This window comes from Schistocerca gregaria, chromosome 3, assembly GCF_023897955.1.
Source record: "Schistocerca gregaria isolate iqSchGreg1 chromosome 3, iqSchGreg1.2, whole genome shotgun sequence".
Lineage (NCBI taxonomy): Eukaryota > Metazoa > Arthropoda > Insecta > Orthoptera > Acrididae > Schistocerca > Schistocerca gregaria.
In genome coordinates, this window is record NC_064922.1 from 843,647,271 (window position 1) to 843,668,883 (window position 21,613).

Genomic DNA, 21,613 nt, shown 5'->3' on the forward strand with positions numbered 1-21,613 from the left:
GGGAGCGAGTGACAGTTTCTGACGAGTTTAATGATTGCTGAGTGCGCGTTTAAACGCACGCAATGGGACGCGTACTTTCCTTGCTCGCGTCACTCGTGCGCGATGTCACCAGATCGCGATGGGCAGTGATGATAATTCCAGAATGAGATTTTCACTCTGCAGCGGAGTGTGCGCTGATATGAAACTTCCTGGCAGATTAAAACTGTGTGCCCGACCGAGACTCGAACTCGGGACCTTTGCCTTTCGCGGGCAAGTGCTCTACCATCTGAGCTACCGAAGCACGACTCACGCCCGGTACTCACAGCTTTACTTCTGCCAGTATCCGTCTCCTACCTTCCAAACTTTTAATCTGCCAGGAAGTTTCATATCAGCGCACACTCCGCTGCAGAGTGAAAATCTCATTCTGGAAACATCCCCCAGGCTGTGGCTAAGCCATGTCTCCGCAATATCCTTTCTTTCAGGAGTGCTAGTTCTGCAAGGTTCGCAGGAGAGCTTCTGTAAAGTTTGGAAGGTAGGAGACGGATACTGGCAGAAGTAAAGCTGTGAGTACCGGGCGTGAGTCGTGCTTCGGTAGCTCAGATGGTAGAGCACTTGCCCGCGAAAGGCAAAGGTCCCGAGTTCGAGTCTCGGTCCGGCACACAGTTTTAATCTGCCAGGAAGTTTCAGTGATAACAATGTTTTGCCTCATAACTGTAAATGTAAATGTGAAGCAAGTATTAAGTCTCGGACAACAGTTGAACAGGCGTAAAATTACTGTACCATACGATGTCGATGTGTGAACGCCAAGGAAATGGGAATAGCTAAGTTCCTGTAGCCTTTCTGGTCGCTGCAAATGACAGAACACTGTTGCTGCCAAAGAAGGGAGAGAGACGTCACGTCGTTATTCTGAAATCTGAGTGTGCAGCTAGGACGGCTGCACCGTTTGTCGCACACAGAGGGCAGTCTTCTGTCGGCGGTGTGTGCTGCCTGCCGGCGACCACGTGCCTGCAGCCGCCTTGTTTGTGCGGAAGTGGAGCGTGGAGCGCGTGGCGGCTCTCCTGGCGATAAGGCGCGGCCAGCTGCGGCGCGAGATAGGTCCCGCCGCCAGGCGCGCTCCCCGTGTGCTGGGACCGCAAGAGGAGAGGCAACTAACGCTGCTGGCGCATTTACTGCCGCTTTTCACAATATATACAAATGACCTAGTAGATAGTGTCGGAAGTTCCATGCGGCTTTTCGCGGATGATGCTGTAGTATACAGAGGAGCTGCAGCATTAGAAAATTGCAGCGAAATGCAGGAAGATCTGCAGCGGATAGGCACTTGGTGCAGGGAGTGGCAACTGACCCTTAACGTAGACAAATGTAATGTATTGCGAATACATAGAAAGAAGGATCCTTTATTGTATGACTATATGATAGCGCCCCCCCATGAACCATGGACCTTGCCGTTGGTGGGGAGGCTTGCGTGCCTCAGCGATACAGATGGCCGTACCGTAGGTGCAACCACAACGGAGGGGTATCTGTTGAGAGGCCAGACAAACGTGTGGTTCCTGAAGAGGGGCAGCAGCCTTTTCAGTAGTTGCAGGGGCAACAGTCTGGATGATTGACTGATCTGGCCTTGCAACATTAACCAAAACGGCGTTGCTGTGCTGGTACTGCGAACGGCTGAAAGCAAGGGGAAACTACAGCCGTAATTTTTCCCGAGGACATGCAGCTTTACTGTACGAATGGAAAAACTGATAGATGCGGACCTCGGGGAGGATCAGTTTGGATTCCGTCGAAATGTTGGAACACGTGAGGCAATACTGACCTTACGACTTATCTTAGAAGAAAGATTAAGAAAAGGCAAACCTACGTTTCTAGCATTTGTAGACTTAGAGAAAGCTTTTGACAATGTTGACTGGAATACTCTTTTTCAAATTCTAAAGGTGGCAGGGGTAAAATACAGGGAGCGAAAGGCTATTTACAATTTGTACAGAAACCAGATGGCAGTCATAAGAGTCGAGGGGCATGAAAGGGAAGCAGTGGTTGGGAAAGGAGTGAGACAGGGTTGTAGCCTCTCCCCGATGTTATTCAATCTGTATATTGAGCAAGCAGTAAAGGAAACAAAAGAAAAATTTGGAGTAGGTATTAAAATTCATGGAGACGAAGTAAAAACTTTGAGGTTCGCCGATGACATTCTAATTCTGTCACAGACGGCAAAGGACTTGGAAGAGCAGTTGAACGGAATGGACAGTGTCTTGAAAGGAGGATATAAGATGAACATTAACAAAAGCAAAACGAGGATAATGGAATGTAGTCAAATTAAATCGGGTGATGCTGAGGGAATTAGATTAGAAAATGAGACACTTAAAGTAGTAAAGGAGTTTTGCTATTTGGGGAGCAAAATAACTGATGATGGCCGAAGTAGAGAGGATATAAAATGTAGACTGGCAATGGCAAGGAAAGCGTTTCTGAAGAAGAGAAATTTGTTAACATCGAATATAGATTTAAGTGTCAGGAAGTCATTTCTGAAAATATTTGTTTGGAGTGTAGCCATGTATGGAAGTGAAACATGGACGATAACTAGTTTGGACAAGAAGAGAATAGAAGCTTTCGAAATGTGGTGCTACAGAAGAATACTGAAGATAAGGTGGATAGATCACGTAACTAATGAGGAGGTATTGAATAGGATTGGGGAGAAGAGAAGTTTGTGGCACAACTTGACTAGAAGAAGGGATCGGTTGGTAGGACATGTTTTGAGGCATCAAGGGATCACAAATTTAGCATTGGAGGGCAGTGTGGTGGGTAAAAATCGTAGAGGGAGACCGAGAGATGAGTACACTAAGCAGATTCAGAAGGATGTAGGTTGCAGTAGGTACTGGGAGATGAAGAAGCTTGCACAGGATAGAGTAGCATGGAGAGCTGCATCAAACCAGTCTCAGGACTGAAGACCACAACAACAACAACAACATATGATAGCGGAACAAACACTGGTAGCAGTTACTTCTGTAAAATACCTGGGAGTATGCGTACAGAACGATTTGAAGTGCAGTGATCATATAAAATTAACTGTTGGTAAGGCGGGTGCCAGGTTGAGATTCATTGGGAGAGTTCTTAGAAAATGTAGACCGTCAACAAAGGAGGTGGATTACAAAGCACTCGTTCGACCTATACTTGAGTACTGCTCATCAGTGTGGGATCCGTACCAGATCGGGTTGACAGAGGAGATAAGATGCAAAGAAGTGCGGCGCGTTTCGTCACAGGATTATTTGGTAAGCGTGATAGCGCTACGGAGATGTTAAGCAGACTCAAGTGGCACAGCCAGCCGTAGTGGCCGAGCGGTTCTAGGCGCTACAGTCTGGAACCGCGAGACCGCTACGTTCGTTAGGTTCGAATCCTGCCTCGGGCATGGATCTGTGTAATGTCCTTAGGTTCGTTAGGTTTAACTAGTTCTAAGTTCTAGGGGACAGCAGTTAAGTCCCATAGTGCTCAGAGCCATTTGAACCAAGTGGCAAACTGCAAGAGAGGCGCTCTGCATCGCGGTGTAGCTTGCTGTCCAGGTTTAGAGAGGGTGAGTTTCTGGATGAGGTATCGAATATATTACTTCCCCCTACTTATACCTCCCGAGGAGATCACGTATGTCAAATTAGAGGGATTCGAGCGCGAACGGAGGATTTCCGGCAGTCGTTCTTCACGCGAACCATACGAGACTGGGACAAAAAAAAATGCCTCTGAGCACTATGGAACTTGATATCTGAGGTCATCAGTCCCCTAGACTTAGAACTACTTAAATCTAACTAACCTAAGGACATCACACACACCAATGCCCGAGACAGGATTCGAACCTGCGACCGCAGCAGCAGCGCGGTTCTGGACTGAAGCGCCTAGAACCGCTCGACCACAGCGGCCGGCGACTGGAACAGGAAAGGGAGGTAATGTACTGGCATGTAAAGTGCCCTCCGCCACACACCGTTCGGTGGCTTGCGGAGTCTGAATGTAGATGTAGATGTAGAAAGAATTCTCTAATACTCTCCCTGAGAAAAATGGTGAAGCCCCCTAAAGACATGGTCGAATGTGAACGTAGTTTCCTACACGTACTCACCACCAGTGGGTATGTAGACAGTTACAGATACAGCTCTCTGTGACAGGTAGAACGGCGACCGCAGAACATTGGTGTTGTCATCAGACCTGGTGGGATATGAAGGTGGGTGAATAGTCAGATGTTGGGTGACCACTGCAGAGGCCACACAGGCGTTGTGTACTAGTGTGAGACACCGTTATCAGCACCTGACAGACTTTGGAATGGGCCTAATTGTGGATAGCCATTCGACCGGCTGGTCGAATCTTGCAACATCCAGATTGTTGGGACATTCAGATTTGACAGTCTACATCAACATTTTCATCTACATGGATACGCTGCAAATCACATTTGTGTGCCTGGCACAGGGTTGATCGAATCATCTTCACAATTCTCTATTATTCAAATCTCGTATAGCGAGCGGAAAAAGTGAACACCTGTATCTTTCCGTGCTAGTTCTGATTTCACTTATTTTATTATGATGATCGTTTCTCCCTATGTAGATCGTCGTCGCCAAAATATTTTCGCAGTCGAAAGAGAAAGATTGTGATTTGAATTTCGTGAGAAGATTCCGCCGCAAATCCTATATCATTTCAGTAACACTCTCTTCTCTGTTTCGCGATAATACAAAATGTGCTGACCTTCTTTGAACTTTCTCGATGTTCTCGGTCAATCCTATCTGGTAAGGATCCCACGCCGCACAGCAGTATTCTAAAAGAGAACGGACAAGCGTAGTACTGGCTGTCTCTTTACGAGATCTCGCTTTAGTAGATTTGTTACATCTTCTAAGTGTCCTGCCAATAAAGCAGTGCCGGCCGGGGTGGCCGAGCCGTTCTAGGCGCTACAGTGTGGAACCGCGCGACCGCTGCGGTCGTAGGTTCGAATCCTGCCTCGGGCATGGATGTGTGTGATGTCCTTAGGTTAGTTAGGTTTAAGTAGTTCTACGTTCGAGGGGACTAATGACCTCAGAAGTTAAGTCCCACAGTGCTCAGGGCCAATTTTGAATAATGCAGTCTTCGGCTAGCCTTCCGCATAACGTAATCTACGTGTTCTTTCCAATTTAAGTTATTTGTTATTGCAATTTCTAAGTACTTAGTTGAATTTTCGGCCTTTAGATTTGACTGATTCACCGTGTAACCCAAGTTTAACGGATTACTTTTAGCATTCATGTGGATGACCTCACACTTTTCGTTATTTACTGTCAACTGCCAATTTTCGCACCATTCAGATATTTATTCTAAATCGTTTTGCAATTTGTTTTGATCTGCTGATGACTTTACTAGTCGATAAACGACAGCGTCATCTGCAAACAACCTAAGACGACTGATCACATTGTCTCCTGAATCATTTATGTAGATAAGGAACAGCAACTTATGAGAGCAGCTTGCTGGAACTCCTAGCAGCAAACAGAGCAAAACTTTTCGAATCAGTTGCCGCAGAGAGGTCAATAGTGAGCATAAGGCTATGAGAACATCAATGACTACAGTAGTTGTTTGGGCAGGATACTGCGGAGTTTTTGAGCTATGAATATCAAATACTCTGCCCTGAGGTCGAAGACGTGGAGCACAAAAGAAAAAAATTCAAAAGTACTGTTCAGCATGACTTGGACCAGTACATGCTGGGCAGGTTTTAAAGGGGTCGAAACGCCCACTGTGGTGTAATAGCCGTGTTAAGAAGTTACTACAAAAGCGAAAAGAGAGTCATCGCAGATTTGAGTGACGTCATAGCCTTGTTGACAAACAAAAGCTGAAAGAAGCGGAAGTGAGCGGAAGGAGCTCAATGCTAGAAGCATTCAATGAATTTTAAAGTAAAATTTTGCTAACCGGAGTGGTTAAAAACGCTTATGTAAAACCAGTAAACGGATCTATTCATTCGCACAATGATCATATTGGCACTGGGACGGAAGATGACAGACAGAAGACCGAACCACTGAAATAGGTCTTCCGAAACTGTTTCACCATGGGAGATCCTCCTTTCAATCATCGGACGAATGCTGAAATGGCAGATATTGAGAAATGATGGTCGGATAGAAAATTAACTAAAATCATTCCATAGCGGAAAAGGCATCTGGAACGGATGAGATACTTGTGAGGCTTTAGAGACATCATGCGAAAGAATTTCTTGCCCGTTTAGCAGTAGTGTATCAGAGGATGCTGGAGGGAAAAAGGGTACCTAGCGACTGGAAAAAGCCGCAGGTCCTTCTCGTTTGCAAGAAGAGCCGTATGACAGATGCACACAATTATAGGCCTATATTTCTGTTGCAGAATTATGGAACAGTTTTACGCTCATTTATTATGACATTTCCGTAGAAGGAAAATCTCCTCTATAAAAATGAAAATGGGTTTCCCACATACAGAGATACTGCGAAACTCATCTAGCTCTATTCCTCCATGATACATATGCTTTAAGGTTGACGCCGCTTTTCTTAACTTCATGAAGGCATTTGATAGGGTTCCACACAGTGTTTTAATGAAGAAAATACGAGCTGTCCAAATATCGGACCAGATCTGCGGTTAGCTCCAGGATTTCGTTACCGATAAACCTTGGCATGTCGTTCTTAACGAAACAGAATCACAGATGTAAATGTAATTTCAGCAGTAGGCCTATCTCAAAACACATACAAATGGTCTAGATGATAACGAGAACGTTATAGAAAGGTGCAAATCCCAGTGTTATGACCCGACGAAACTACAATGGTCAAGCCACAATTATGGGTTGTTCGGGTGCTTTGGGAGATGGTTCGTTTTTACTACAATAGATGAAATATTAATTCACTTCATTACATGAACGAATAAAAAGATTTACTGAGCTTGCGACAGTTCTTTGTCACAAGATAACGTATAATATTTGCAGTTGTCATTGACTGCGAAAGCACCACTCGATGCTCAGGTTAACAAACTGTTCTCTTGTAGTACAAACTGCAACCTTTACGAACCTACTGTTCATCAGAAACGTTAACTGTCGCTGTCCTACACTCTGATATGGACTGGCCCAGCTGTGGACTCGGACTGGGTTGAGGTCTTGCATTCTCAATACTATACTGACCTCGAAGTGAGGGCGCTCCTGTTCCTGAAAGGGAGGCGCGGTCTTCTGAAGCGCCTTCCATACGTCGCTGTGGATTGCAGCGAACTCTTGCTAATGTCTGTGGTAGTGTTTCGCGTTACTGACTTTGGTGCAGCACGGCAATCTCTGCATAATACCACATACAGAATACTGCATCTAATTGTGGGAAGATATCAAGAGGACTTATGATTGATTCAGGATCTATCAGTTGATATTCAACATAGTTAAATGTAATGTATTGTGCATAAACAAGCGAAGAGATCCATTACCGTTCGATTACTTTTTGGCAACATATGACTGGAAATAGTAACTACCGTAAAATATCTAGGAGTAACTCCACAGAGCTATGTAAAGTGGAAAGACCGCATGAAACATACTGTAGGAAAAGCGGATAGCAGTCTGGGATTTATTGGAAGAATAATAAGGAAATGCAGTTCATCTACAAAGGAAGTAGCTTACAAAACATATATTTCACTGATTCTTGAGTGTTTCCCATCATTCTGAGGCCCTTACCAAGATGGACTGGTGGAGGTGATAGAGAAGATCGATTGCGGTGTGTCGTCAGAACAAGATACAGCCTGCGCAAGAGCACCACAGGCACAAAGATGGGAGCTAATGCCAATGCCATAAAGACTCGCCACTTGCGCGAGTTCCCCCAGCGCCACGGGCGGCCCTGCGGATGTAGATGTTGACTTCGCGTCGGCCAATTGCCGGCCGAATACGATACGCCAATGTTCGGACGACAACGGACGGAACCCTACTCGGAAGAGAGATGAGCAGCTCTAACCCACTTGGTCATAGATCATTGCCCAGGGCTGGCTTGGACAGGGAACGTCGTTTGGTGAACTCTTGGAAGGGAACAGACAGTTGTTTTAATTGCATTTGCTATGTAATGTGAGGTCTGATGATGTCCCATACTCCGAGGTGTCTAGGGGACGATGCAGGAGACCCGCACCGCCGCGCTTGCCATTGCCTTCCTCCGACTGTAATGGGGATGAATGATGATGTTGAAGACGACACAACAACACCCAGTTATCTTGAGGGAGGAAAAAATCCCTGACCCCGCCGGGAATTGAACCCGGGACCCCGTGCGGGGGAAGCGAGAACGCTACCGCAGGACCACGACCTACGATTATTTGCACTTAGCCATTGAGGGCCTCTTTTGTGTTACATTACACGCAGTGATGCAGACTTACTTATTAAACTAGTAAAGAAGATAAGTAAACCTTTTAACTTCTTTGTGTGACTTCGTTACTGATTTGTTGGAGTGTTGTAGAACCTTTGTTCTCCTATCCTGTGGCTTAAGCCTGGGGCGTAGCTGTAATAGTGGCAGGGACAAATTGTCTTAGCGGTGTAATGCACCAGAAGCCGTTTCACGAACTCACAGACTTGCCTTCCCGTAACAACAGTGGCAATTCGGCCTCCACGGCAGTAGCGACGAGGCCTTTACGAAACTGGTGACGAACGTTTACTACATTAAGTATTTATCAGCATCAAGTGATCAACGGTTCGATGCCTTGAGTTATAGCCGGCCGCGGTGGTCTCGCGGTTCTAGGCGCTTAGTCCGGAACCGCGCGACTGCTACGGTCGCAGGTTCGAATCCTGCCTCGGCAATGGATGTGTGTGATGTCCTTAGGTTAGTTCGGTTTAATTAGTTCTACGTTCTAGGGGACTGATGACCGCAGATGTTAGGTCCCATAGTGCTCAGAGCCATTTGAACCATTTGAACCATTTGAACCTTGAGTTGTACCTTAAAGACAATGGCACATACATGAAGCATTTATTATAAGATTCATTACAACTGATACAAAATTACCAATTAAAACAACTGTAAAAAGTAAAATGAAAGCTGTCCTAATTTTTACATATCGATGACTTATGCACATTATAGCATCCTTGGTATTGTTTTGTCCATCTCCACTTTCGTGACAGAATAGGTATAACAGCAGTCACATGATAATTATAATGATGATACTTGAGTGCCCAATATCCAAATCATTAGCCACTGTATTAAAACGTTTTACTAGACGAGCGTGGTTACAATTACTAATACACCAAAAAGTCAACAAGGACTAAAATGACAACACGCACGGGAATACTAAAATCATGTTATAATCCATTCTAAAACTTATTATTAAAAATTAACTACTGGCCATTAAAATTGCTACAACACGAAGATGACGTGCTACAGACGCGAAATTTAACCGACAGGAAGAAGATGCTGTGATATGCAAATGATTAGCTTTTGCGAGCATTCACACAAGATTGGCGCCGCTGGCGACACCGACAACATGCTGACATGAGGAAAATTTCCAACCCATTTTTCATACACAAACAGCAGTTGACCGGCGTTGCCTGGGGAAACGTTGTTGTGATGCATCGTGAAAGGAGGAGAAATGCGAACCATCACGTTTCCGACTTTCAGAAAGGTCGGCTTGTAGCCTATCGCGATTGCGGTTTATCGTATCGCGACATTGGTGCTCGCGTTGGTCGAGATCCAATGACTGTTAGCACTATATGAAATCGGAGGGTTCAGGAAGGTAATACGGAACGCCGTGCTGGACCCCAACGGCCTCGTATCACTAGCAGTCGATAAGTATCGTATCCGCATGGCTGTAACGCATAGTGCAGCCACGTCTCGATCCCTGAGTCAACAGATGGGGACGTTTGCAAGACAACAACCATCTGCGCGAACAGTTCGACGACGTCTGCAGCAGCATGGACTATCAGCTCGGAGACCATGGCTGCGGTTACCCTTCACGCTGCATCACAGACAGGGGCGCCTGCGATGGTGTACTCAACGACGAACCTGGGTGCACGAATGGCAAAACGTCATTTTTTCCGATGAATCCAGGTTCTGGTTACAGCATCATGATTGTCGCATCCGTATTTGGCGTCATCGCGGTGAACGGACATTGGAAGCCTGTGTTCTCATCGCCATACTGGCGTATCACCCGGCGTGATGGTATGAGGTGCCATTGGTTACAAGTCTCGGTCACCTCTTGTTCGCATTGACGGCACTTTGAACAGTGGACGTTACATTCCATAAGTGTTACGACCCGTGGCTCTACCCTTCATTCGATCCCTCCAAAACCCTACATTTCAGCAGTATAATGCACGACCGCGTGTTGTAGGTCCTATACGGGCTTTTCTGGATACAGAAAATGTTCGACTGCTCCCCTGGCCAGCACATTCTCCAGATCTCTCACCAACTGAAAACGTCTGGTCAATGGTGGCCGAGCAACTGGCTCGTCACAATACGCCAGTCACTACTCTTGATGATCTGTGGTATCGTGTTGAAGCTGCATGGGCAGCTGTACCTGTACACGCCATGCAAGCTCTGTTTGACTCAATGCCCAGGTGTATCAAGGCCGTTGTTAAGGCCAGAGGTGGTTTTTCCGGGTACTGATTTCTCAGGAACTATGCACCCAAATTGCGTGAAAATGAAAATGTAATCACATGTCAGTTCTAGTACAATATATTTGTCCAATGAATACCCGTTTATCATCTGCATTTATTCTTGGTGTAGCAATTTTAATGGCCAGTAGTGTATAAATTCATTGGATTGATATAATTACTTTAATACGTATGGTGACCCCAAAATGTTGCGGCAGACGTCAATGGGGTGTAAAGGAACAAATCTAGGATAGAAACCCGTGTGCGGAAACGTCATCCAACGACGCTGTAGAGCGTCGAAGCTGTAGGCGCCGGCGCCTGCCACTAGGCAAACATGACTTTGTACGCTGACGGCCTGCAGGGGGAACGTCTCGCAATGTTGTTTGTAATTTAGTGACTGCGACTGATTGTCTCGATCGAATATGGAGAAGATGGAGCTAGCTACCACGTAGGCACGTCTTGTTTCCTGTGAATGTGATGCTGTGTTGCCTCAGTAAATGACAGTTTCGTGCATGGGTTTCCATCTGCAGTCTATATTTCTGCCATATACCGAGAAACGATGGAGATTTTAGAGGGTTCAAGGAAAAAAGGAAATTGCAGATAGAAATCCATTCCTGAAACCATCATCAAGGAAACACATCATATTCATAGGAGACAAGGCTGTCTACACAATAACTAGCTCCATCATCTCAATTGCCGTTCGTGGCAATCAGGCGCCTATCAATGAATAACAAACAAAAAATGGTTCAGATGGCTCTGAGCACTTTGGGACTTAACATCTGAGGTCATCTGTCCCCTAGACTTAGCAATACTGAAACCTAACTAACCTAAGGACATCACACACATCCCTGCCCGAGGCAGGATTCCAATCTGCGACTGTAGCAGCAGCGCGGTTCCGGAATGAAGCGCCTAGAACAGCTCGGCCACAACAATAACAAACAACACGGCAAGAAGTTTCGTGTGTGGTCTGTCAGTGTACAAAATAACGTCGTTGGATGACGTTTCTGGACACGGCTTCCCATCCTCTATTTGTTCCTCGAGACAGCCTTTACACCCCATCGAAATCTGTCGCAACATTTCTCATACACCCTGTATAAGTGTGGCAGGACTGAAAAATACGAGCCATCAACTACGCAAAATGGTTAAAACAATAGTCTAGATAACAATAATATTTGATTAATGATGAGTTTAGGCTTTATGTAGAAGACATCTTCACAAAATGAGGGCCATCAGGCTGCTGCTGGCAGCTCGTCAGATGCTCACGTGGCAATACAATAACTGTTACTCCTTTGGAACATGTTGACCAAATTTATGCAGTCTGCAACACAAATACACCACATACATTTTTAAATATCTGACTACACTTGTCTCGTTAATTCAATCCAAGCTTTCACAGCTCGTATTTACATTCTGGATGATTCTTTTTATATGAGCATAAGGCCAGGCCATGGCTAATTTTCACGCCAGCCAGTCACTTCCCGACGAAGCAGATGACGAGTACCTCCAAAATCTATATTTGTAACTCGTTTTAGGCGATTAGAAAACTGAGAAAATTTTGTACGATGAACAGACAACTGCACAACATTTTCTGGAATTAGGATGATTTTTTTCAGAAAATAGAGTTCTAAACACAATCTCCCTACATTCATATACACACATCCCACAACATAATTCCATGGCGCTTGCGAACGGTTGTTTAGGAGTCTATTTTGACTACTGGAAAATCGTTGATGGAATAATGTCATGCGTGAAGAATGTACGACGACTGAGTGTGTCTTCGGATAGAGCCAAAAATCGCTAGGAGCTGGACCAGATGAGTAAGCAGCATGAAAAACTACCTGAAGGCAGTGTTCACGAAGAAACTTCTGCATATATTCCCCCTGAGCGATGGTGAATTGTCTTGATGAAAGAACACAACTGCAGTACTTTCCGTCAGTGTTCTCGTAATCATCGAAGGAGCTTGTGCTTCAAACATCTTTGTATCTTGCACCGGTCACTGGAGCGTCCTTTGTCCTTTGGAACACAATGCGTACAAATTAAGCCATCACTCTCCCAACAAACAGTCATCATATTTTGCAACACTGGTCCTTACCCGATTTTTTTTTAATGTCATCCCTGTGCTTCCACTGAGCTGACTGGCGCATCGTTTCAAGATTGACAACGGTATCTGTGTCTCATCCATTATCATAACTGATGAAAAGAGCCCCATTCATACTGTCATCATCGACTGGCTAATTTCCCGGTGCACACTCTTGCAATTGTCCGTCAGCTTTCGTGGCACCCACCAGTAGGAGCCTTCCCACTTTTCAGGTCATGATGCAGGATTGTGTGCGCAGATCCCGAAGGAGTGCTCACCATGGAAACGATACCTTTCACACTCGATTGGTAATCTTCCAAAAGAGCTGTTTCCACTCTTGTGACCATGATGTGTGACACCCTGCTGCGAGGCCGAGACCATTTCAAAACTTTTGGTGACATTTTCGGGAAGTAGCGGTCTAGTAATGTATATAAAATCGGTGTAAAAACAGTCTAGAACGAGTTGTTGTTGTTGTTGTTGTCTTCAGTCCTGAGACTGGTTTGATGCAGCTCTCCATGCTACTCTATCCTGTGCGAGCTGCTTCATCTCCCAGTACCTACTGCAACCTACATCCTTCATACAGTAAAGCTGCATGTCCTCGGGATAAATTACGCCTGTAGTTTCCCCTTGCTTTCAGCCGTTCGCAGCACCAGCACAGCAAGGCCGTTTTGGTTAATGTTGCAAGGCCAGATCAGTCAATCATCCAGACTGTTGCCCCTGCAACTACTGAAAAGGCTGCTGCCCCTCTTCAGGAACCACATGTTTGTCTGGCCTCTCAACAGATACCCCTCCATTGTGGTTGCACCTACGGTACGGCCATCTGTATCGCTGAGGCACGCAAGCCTCCCCACCAACGGCAAGGTCTATGGTTCATGGGGGGCTAGAACGAGATGGTACTTTATTAAAATAGATAGGCCATCTTCAGACAACACCATAAGCTGAAGTTGACAATGCGTACAACAGCCAGTTGACCTCAGTCGCTGAAACGGCTCTATTGGTAGTTCCAGTGACTGAGGTCAACTCGTTGTTGTACGCAACGTCAACGTCTTGCTGAATATGGCCTAAGTATAGGCCGAAACGGGTCCGTTTAATAAAATACCATCGCGATCTAGATCGTTTTTTCACTGATTTGATCGAGACTCTTTTGGTTCACTGTCACACGACGTTATTATCCACTTATGTACGTTTGTGGCGCCATCACCACTCGTCCGAATCAGCTGGCGATGAATTCAGGTGGGTGTCACACGACACTCGGCGAGAAAACTAATGGTTATCCGATGTTCTTGTTACGAAAATGTCCCCATTTCTCCTGCTCGGCGCCCCTGCTTCCTCCATCGCTGCGCTATTTTGAGTAGGTGTGTGAGTGAGACCGTTACATGCTGAAGGTTACACATGCTGGGAAATCTAGGAACACGTGTCTGCAACACAGTGCGACTACTAAGAGGCGAATATTGCAGAATGCTATTACAATTACGATATTATCGCTACTGTTTATTTTCAAAATCTTAGTTTCCTGCCAAAGCATTAATGTTATTAATTAATTAAATGAGAACATTAAATAGTTCTGATACGGCGAGCAGAACTACAGCAACCTTTCCATACAGGCTTTTGGCACTAATCTGTGATGTTTATAAAGTTAAACACATATCGAGTTTAGAATATCTGGCTGTGCTTCGGAAGACAGTCAAACACATGGAGTTACACAGTTTAATTTCTGTTAAACTCGAACGTAAACTCGAACGATGGCTGCATTTTGTCAGTTTCATAACATCAAAAAAATGTTCACAGACGCCATGTTGAAGCAGACACTGAATTGACTTTAGCGACATGCCTGCCCAGTCGAGGACATTGACTGTGGGGTTTATATAAAGTGGAAAAAAACTTTATTCAACATGTAAACGTCACTACAAATATTCAGATTTAGGTTACGGAATGTTAGATATGCCTGCGATCATTGGCGACTATGTGGCGCACACGAATAGCGAAATTCTGCATGACCCGCGGAAGTGTCTGAACATCGATGCTGTCGACCGCCTCCTAAATGGCTGTTTTAGTTCAGCAATGGTTTTGGGGTTATTGCTGTGGACTCTGTCTTCAATAGAGGCCCCACAAAAAGCAGATGCGGAGGATATGGCGGCCAATCCAGAGGCCCCTGGGTACCCAAGCGGCAGAATGGGGTCCCAAAAAGTGCTCCTCCAGAACACCAAACACTCTCCTGCTCCGATGGGGGTCGAGCTCCGTCTTGCATGAACCACATCTAGTGGAAATCAGGGTAAATTTGGATAATGGGGATGAAATCGTCCCTCAAGACCTTCATGTACCGTTCAGTAGCCACCGTGCTATAAAGTAATATCGCACCGATTATTCCGTGACTGGAAATTGCATACCACACAGTCACTCGCCGAGGGTGAAGAGACTTCTCGATCGCGAAATGCGGGTTCTCAGTCCCCCAAATGCTCCAGTTTTGCTTATTGACGGACCCATCCAAATGAAACTGGGCTTCGTCAGTAAACCAAACCATGCTTGCGCATAGTAACTGACATCACGCCCAACGGCCACCCATGTAGCTTGAACGTCCTAACGCAAATCGTTCCGAAATTTTATTTCATATAGTTTAATAACTGTCACCTTGTACGTTACCAAATGATTATCTCCTTCTACTAAGAGAAGTAATGAATTGAAGTAATTGGTCATGCCGACCATAAAAGATTTTGTCACAGCCCTACTTTCCCAGAACTCAGTTCTTCCCTGATGGCCACCTCCGCTTCATCCTGCATTCAGTCTCATTCGTCAGAAGACAAGGGTGTCACTTCGATTTTGTGGCTGTGTTGTAAAGAGGTTCCAGTGAGTGTTTTTCCATCTCATAATAGCGTGTGGCATATTCAGTAGTCTGCATCGCCTTCAAACGATGCGAAAAGTAAAGAATTTCCTTCCTGCATTGAATGATGCGACACCTGGACTTTCTTGCTTTTTTGGGCAATGACGCAGACTCCATCGTATTCCTAATGCAGAATGGAAGTATCCTTGCTATCAAAGTGCTTGGCGTCTGACGAGGCGACTGCTTGATCCAGCGGCGTCTGATTGCTGCCTCTTCCTGTCCCTCCTCATCCCTCATCTCCACTCCCTGCTGCACTCAGAGCGCTAGACAGGGGTGCGACCAGAGCACAGTTCGGCCAGGTGTGCGCTAGAGTTTTTTGTACTGTATAGTGGTGCCATCTGTCTGCAACATACGTGAGTGGCAGTCCAGGTAGTAGATACAATCTCTGGCGCCAAAGTGGGTCAAGTGTCGACAATCTGTGGTGCCCAGAGGCGCATAGCTATACCAGCACAGCGAGGCTCGGGCAGGCTCACTTGTTTCCTCGTTCGGTGCTATTATCTACACTCTGGCCGCATCGCGTACGACAACTCTTGCCTGTTCCATATACTAGTTCGAGTTACTGTGTCAGCCAGTTCCTCGCCTGCCGTTTATCGACGACCATGTCTGGTGTTGATTCTGTACATTAGACTTAATCTTTGTCAAAGCTGTTGTACATCGTGTTCAATAAACGAGACGTGTACCACGTGTCAAGTGAGTCACAAATACAGAATGTTGTGACTAGACGAAATTACTTTCGTCCGGCCGTAACTGTGGGTTCTCTGATTGTGTGGGAGACGGCTCATCACTAGAACATATGCAAAAGTTCCTTCACTTCTTTACATAAATGAATAAAGATTTACGTAACTCAGTCCCCTTTGTCATAGAATTACTTAAAAATTTACAACTGGCATTTCTACAGAGCATCACTCGATGCACTTATTAACAAATTGTTCTCTCGAGGTACGAGGGCTTTTCGGAAAGTAAGGTCCAGTCGGTCTCGAAATGGAAACTGCTGTGAAAATCAAAAATGTTTTAGCAGCAACAGCTATCTACACCTTCTAACTACATAGACACTGCTTCGACTTAGATATTTATTGTAGCGTTGTAGCAACTTCCCAATATCATCGTCATAGAAAGCAGTGGCCTGTGCTTTCACCACTTCTCTAAGCTTGTCCGCAGTTCGTAGTCTTTGCCAAAATGTTGTATTCATAGATCGCGTTTCATGTGAGCAGAGATGAAAATTTATGAGAGGCACATCCAGTCTGTATGGTGGGTGACCAAACACTTTCGATCACAAACGCTGCAGGAGCGTTCTCATAGCCCTTGCAATGTGTGGCCGAGAATTGTCACGAAGAAGGATATGCATGACAATTATGTTATGCGGGTCGCATAACATCAGGCGAAATCTGTTACAAGCACTCACACTTGGCAGGAGTCCACCCCGATATCTGACTGGTCAGCGTGACGGATTGCCGTCCTAGAGGGCCGGGTTCGATTCCCGGCTGTGTCGGGGCTTTTCTCCGCTCAGGGACTGGGTGCTGTGTTGTCTTCATCATCATTTCATCCCCATCGGGCGCGCAGGTCGCCCAATGTACTAAGACCTGCACCAATGCGGCCGAACATGCCCCACAAGCGGCCTTCCGGCCAACAACGCCAAACGCTCATATCCATTCGAATACTTGGCAGGAGACACCATTTATCTAGGCATCTTTACATGCTCACCGTGCGCTCAGAACTGTAAAGAGCGATGTGACACGATCGACAGACGTACAGGAGACACTGCCCAACCCATCTGTGAAAACTTCCGTCAGGTTTTTCACTGTGGTTTCCATTTCGCGCCTGATCGGACCTTACTTTCTGAATAGCCCTCGTACAATGTTTGAGGTTTGCAAAAGTAAAATTCATGTGAAACTGTAACTGTAATTATCCGCCGGCCGGGTGGCTGAGCGGTTCTAGGCGCTACAGTCTGGAACCGCGCGACCGCTACGTTCGCAGGTTCGAATCCTGCCTCGGGTATGGATGTGTGTGATGTCCTTAGTGTAGTTAGGTTTCACTAGTTCTAAGTTCTAGGGGACTGATGACCTCAGAAGTTAAGTCCCATAGTGGTCAGAACCATTTGTAATTATCCTACGAGATGACGTAGACTGCAGCCCGGAGTGGCCACGCGGTTTGAGGCGTCATGTCACGGACTGCGCGGCCCCTTCCGCCGGAGTTTGAGTCCTCCATAGGGCATACGTGTGTTTGTTGTTCTTAGAATAAGTTACACTATTGGCCATTAAAATTGCTACACCAATCAGAAATGCAGATGATAAACGGGTCTTCATTGGACAAATATAACATACTAGAACTGACATGTGATTAAATTTTCACGCAATTTGGGTGCATAGATCCTGAGAAATCAGTACCCAGAACAACCACCTGTGGCCGTAATAACGACCTTGATACGCCTGGGCATTGAGTCAAACAGAGCTTGCATGGCGTGTACAGGTACAGCTGCCCATGCAGCTTCAACACGATACCACAGTTCATCAAGAGTAGTGACTGGCGTGTTGTGACGAGCCAGTTGCTCGGTCCCCATTGACCAGACGTTTTAAATTCGCGAGAGATCTGGAGAATGTGCAGGCCAGCGCAGCAGTCGAACATTTTGTCTATCCAGAAAGACCCGTATAGGACCTACAACATGCGGTCGTGCATTATCCTGCTGAAATGTAGGGTTTCGCAGCGATCGAATGAAGGGTAGAGCCACGGGTCGTAACACATCTGAAATGTAACGTCCACTGTTCGAAGTGCCGTCAATGCGAGCAAAAGGTGACCGAGACGTGTAACCAATGGCACCCCATACCATCACGCCGGGTGATATGCCAGTATGGCGATGACGAATACACGCTTCCAATGTGCGTTCACCGCGATGTCGCCAAACACGAATGCGACCATCATGACGCTGTAATGCAGCTGTCTGTGATGCTGCGTCAAGAGTAACCTCAGCCATGGTCTCCGAGCTGATAGTCCATGCTGCTGCAAACGCTGACGAACTGTTCGTACAGATGGTTGTTGTCTTGCAAACGTCCCCATCTGTTGACTCAGGGATCGAGATGTGGCTGCACGATCCGTCACAGCCATGCGGATAAGATGCCTGTCATCTCGACTGCTAGTGATACGAGGCGGTTGGGATCCAGCACGGCGTTCCGTATTGACCACCTGAACCCACCGATTCCATATTCTGCTAACAGTCATTGGATCTCGACCAACGCGAGCACCAATCTTGCGATACGATAAACCGCAATCGCGATAGGCTACAAGCCGACCTTTATCAAAGTCGGAAACGTGATGGTACGCATTTCTCCTCCTTACTCGAGGCATCACAACAGAGTTTCACCAGGCAACGCCGGTCAACTGCTGTTTGTGTATAAGAAATCGGTTGGAAACTTTCCTCATGTCAGCAGGTTGTAGGTGTCGCCAGCGGCGCCAACCTTGTGTGAATGCTCTGAAAAGCTAATCATTTGCATATCACCGCATCTTCTTCCTGTCGGTTAAATTTCGCGTCTGTAGCACGTCATCTTCGTGGTCTAGAAATTTTAATGGCCAGTAGTGTAGTTTAAGTAGTGTGTACGTCTAGGGACCGATGACCTAAGCAGTTTGGTCCTTGTATCTGATGTCTCGAAGTGGGGCTGAGCTCTTGCGTGCTCGGTTCTATATTGACAGCAGTGTCTGCACGCTACTATTGCTGAGAGGGGAGGCATGGTGTTCAGGAGCGCCTTCCGTACATCACTGTGGATTGCAGCGTGCCGTCCCTAATGACATTTGTGTCGCACCATGATCTCTGGACGATTCCACACAGAAGGAATGCGTCTCTTCTGTCTGTTCCAAGTCCTTAGACGATCGGAGACTCCAGAGCTCGAATACCCCTCGTATTTATTGTTAAACTGTTTCTGATGTTGCTGAGCAAGTGTCATAGAATAATATTTAAATGAACCCACCGCCATTTGAGTGCACTGATGTTCATTTACTTCCGACCGAGGTTTCGGCCTTTTACGCCATTTTCAAGTGACAGAGTTTGTGATTAACTCCTATTTTGCAGGACATGAAGCTCAAAACTTGCATTAAATTAAGAAGAATATTGGCTCCCCCACGAAATGCCAGTTGTTGCAGTTTTTTTCCTTTTTTAAGCAGCTCGCTACTGTTTGCTCGCAGGGCTGGGCGTGGGCTTCGCGTGGTCGTCGACGTTCGTGTCGCTCAACTACTACTTCAGCAAGTACCGCGGCCAGGCGATCGGGCTGTCGATGGCGGGCACGGCGGTGGGCATGATGCTGATGCCGCAGGCGGTGCAGCTGCTGCTGGCCGAGTTCCAGTTCCGCGGCGCCGTGCTCGTGCTGGGCGGCATCGCGCTGCACTCGGTGGCCGGCGCCGCCCTGCTGCAGCCCGTGCGCTGGCACCTGCGGCCCGCCGCCCACCCGCCGCCCCTGGCGCTGCCGGCCGCCGCCGCCGCCGTCGACGTCGAGAAGGGCGCAGTGCCCACCGCCATCGTCGTCACCAGGGTCAGTGCAGAGCGCCCGCCAGCTTCCGCATTTGGAGTCACAAGTGAAAGCTGTCGAGTTTAGCCTCGCTCTGTCTGCGTCACGCATTCTCCGGCACTCAATGACAGTTCAATAGTGTACTGAGCTTTCTGCTGTGATCGTCATATCAGCAGGTGACTGTTCCAGCTGGCGGAGGCTCTGTAATGGTCTTGGGCGAATGCAGTGGAGTGATATGGGAGCCCTGATACGACTCAGACAGGTGACACGTGTATAAACGTCCTGCCTGATACTTGCATCCATTCATGTCCACTGTGCATCCAGACGGATTTGGACAATTCCAGCAAGGGAAATGCTGGAAGGGTTCACTAGTGTACTGAGATCTCTGCTGTGAACGTTTTATCAGCAGGTGACTGTTCCAGCTGGCGGAGGCTCTCTAATGGTCTTGGGCGAATGCAGTGGAGTGATATGGGAGCCCTGATACGTCTAGATACGACTCAGGCAGGTGACACGTCCGTAAGCATCCTGTCTGATACCGGCATCCATTCACGTCCACTGTGCATCCAGACGGATTTGGACAATTCCAGCAGGGCAATGCTGGAAGGGTTCACTAGTGTACTGAGATCTCTGCTGTGAATGTCATATCAGCAGGTGACTGTTCAAGCTGGTGGAGGCTCTGTAATGGTCTTGAGCGTATGCAGTTTAGTGATATGGGACCCCCGATACATCTAGATGCGACACAGATGACACGTGCATAAGCATACTGTCTGATACCAGCATCCATTCACGTCCACTGTGCATCCAAACGGATTTGGACAATTCTAGCAGGGCAATGCTGGAAGGGTTCACTAGTGTACTGAGATCTCAGCTGTGAACGTTATATCAGCAGGTGACTGTTCGAGCTGGTGGAGGCTCTGTAATGGTCTGGAGCGTATGCAGTTTAGTGATATGGGACCCCCGATACGTCTAGATGCGACACAGATGACACGTGCATAAGCATACTGTCTGATACCTGCATCTATTCATGTTCACTCTGCATCCAGACGGATTTGGACAATTCCAGCAGGGCAATGCTGGAAGGGTTCACTAGTGTACTGAGATCTCTGCTGTGAATGTCATATCAGCAGGTGACTGTTCAAGCTGGTGGAGGCTCTGTAATGGTCTTGAGCGTATGCAGTTTAGTGATATGGGACCCCCGATACGTCTAGATGCGACACAGATGACACGTGCATAAGCATACTGTCTGATATCGGCATCCATTCACGTCCACTGTGCATCCAAACGGATTTGGACAATTCTAGCAGGGCAATGCTGGAAGGGTTCACTAGTGTACTGAGATCTCTGCTGTCAATGTCATATCAGCAGGTGACTGTTCAAGCTGTTGGAGGCTCTGTAATGGTCTGGAGCGTATGCAGTGGAGTGATATGAGACCCCCAATACATCTAGATACGACTCAGACAGGTGACACGTCCGTAAGCATCCTGTGTGATACCGGCATCCATTCACGTCCACTGTGCATCCAGACGGATTTGGACAATTCCAGCAGGGCAATGCTGGAAGGGTTCACTAGTGTACTGAGCTCTCTGCTGTCAATGTCATATCAGCAGGTGACTGTTCAAGCTGTTGGAGGCTCTGTAATGGTCTGGAGCGTATGCAGTGAAGTGATATGAGAC

General features: G+C 46.8%; 1 protein-coding gene across 1 annotated transcript in view; it reads left to right on the forward strand.

Moving 5' to 3' along the window:
• Positions 1–21,613, forward strand: part of LOC126354735 (uncharacterized) — a 603,498-nt gene that overhangs the window by 509,933 nt on the left and 71,952 nt on the right. The window contains exon 5 of the mRNA XM_050004601.1: positions 19,621–19,964. Within this exon, the coding sequence (XP_049860558.1) occupies positions 19,621–19,964 (344 nt within the window). The remainder of the gene's footprint in view (positions 1–19,620; positions 19,965–21,613) is intronic.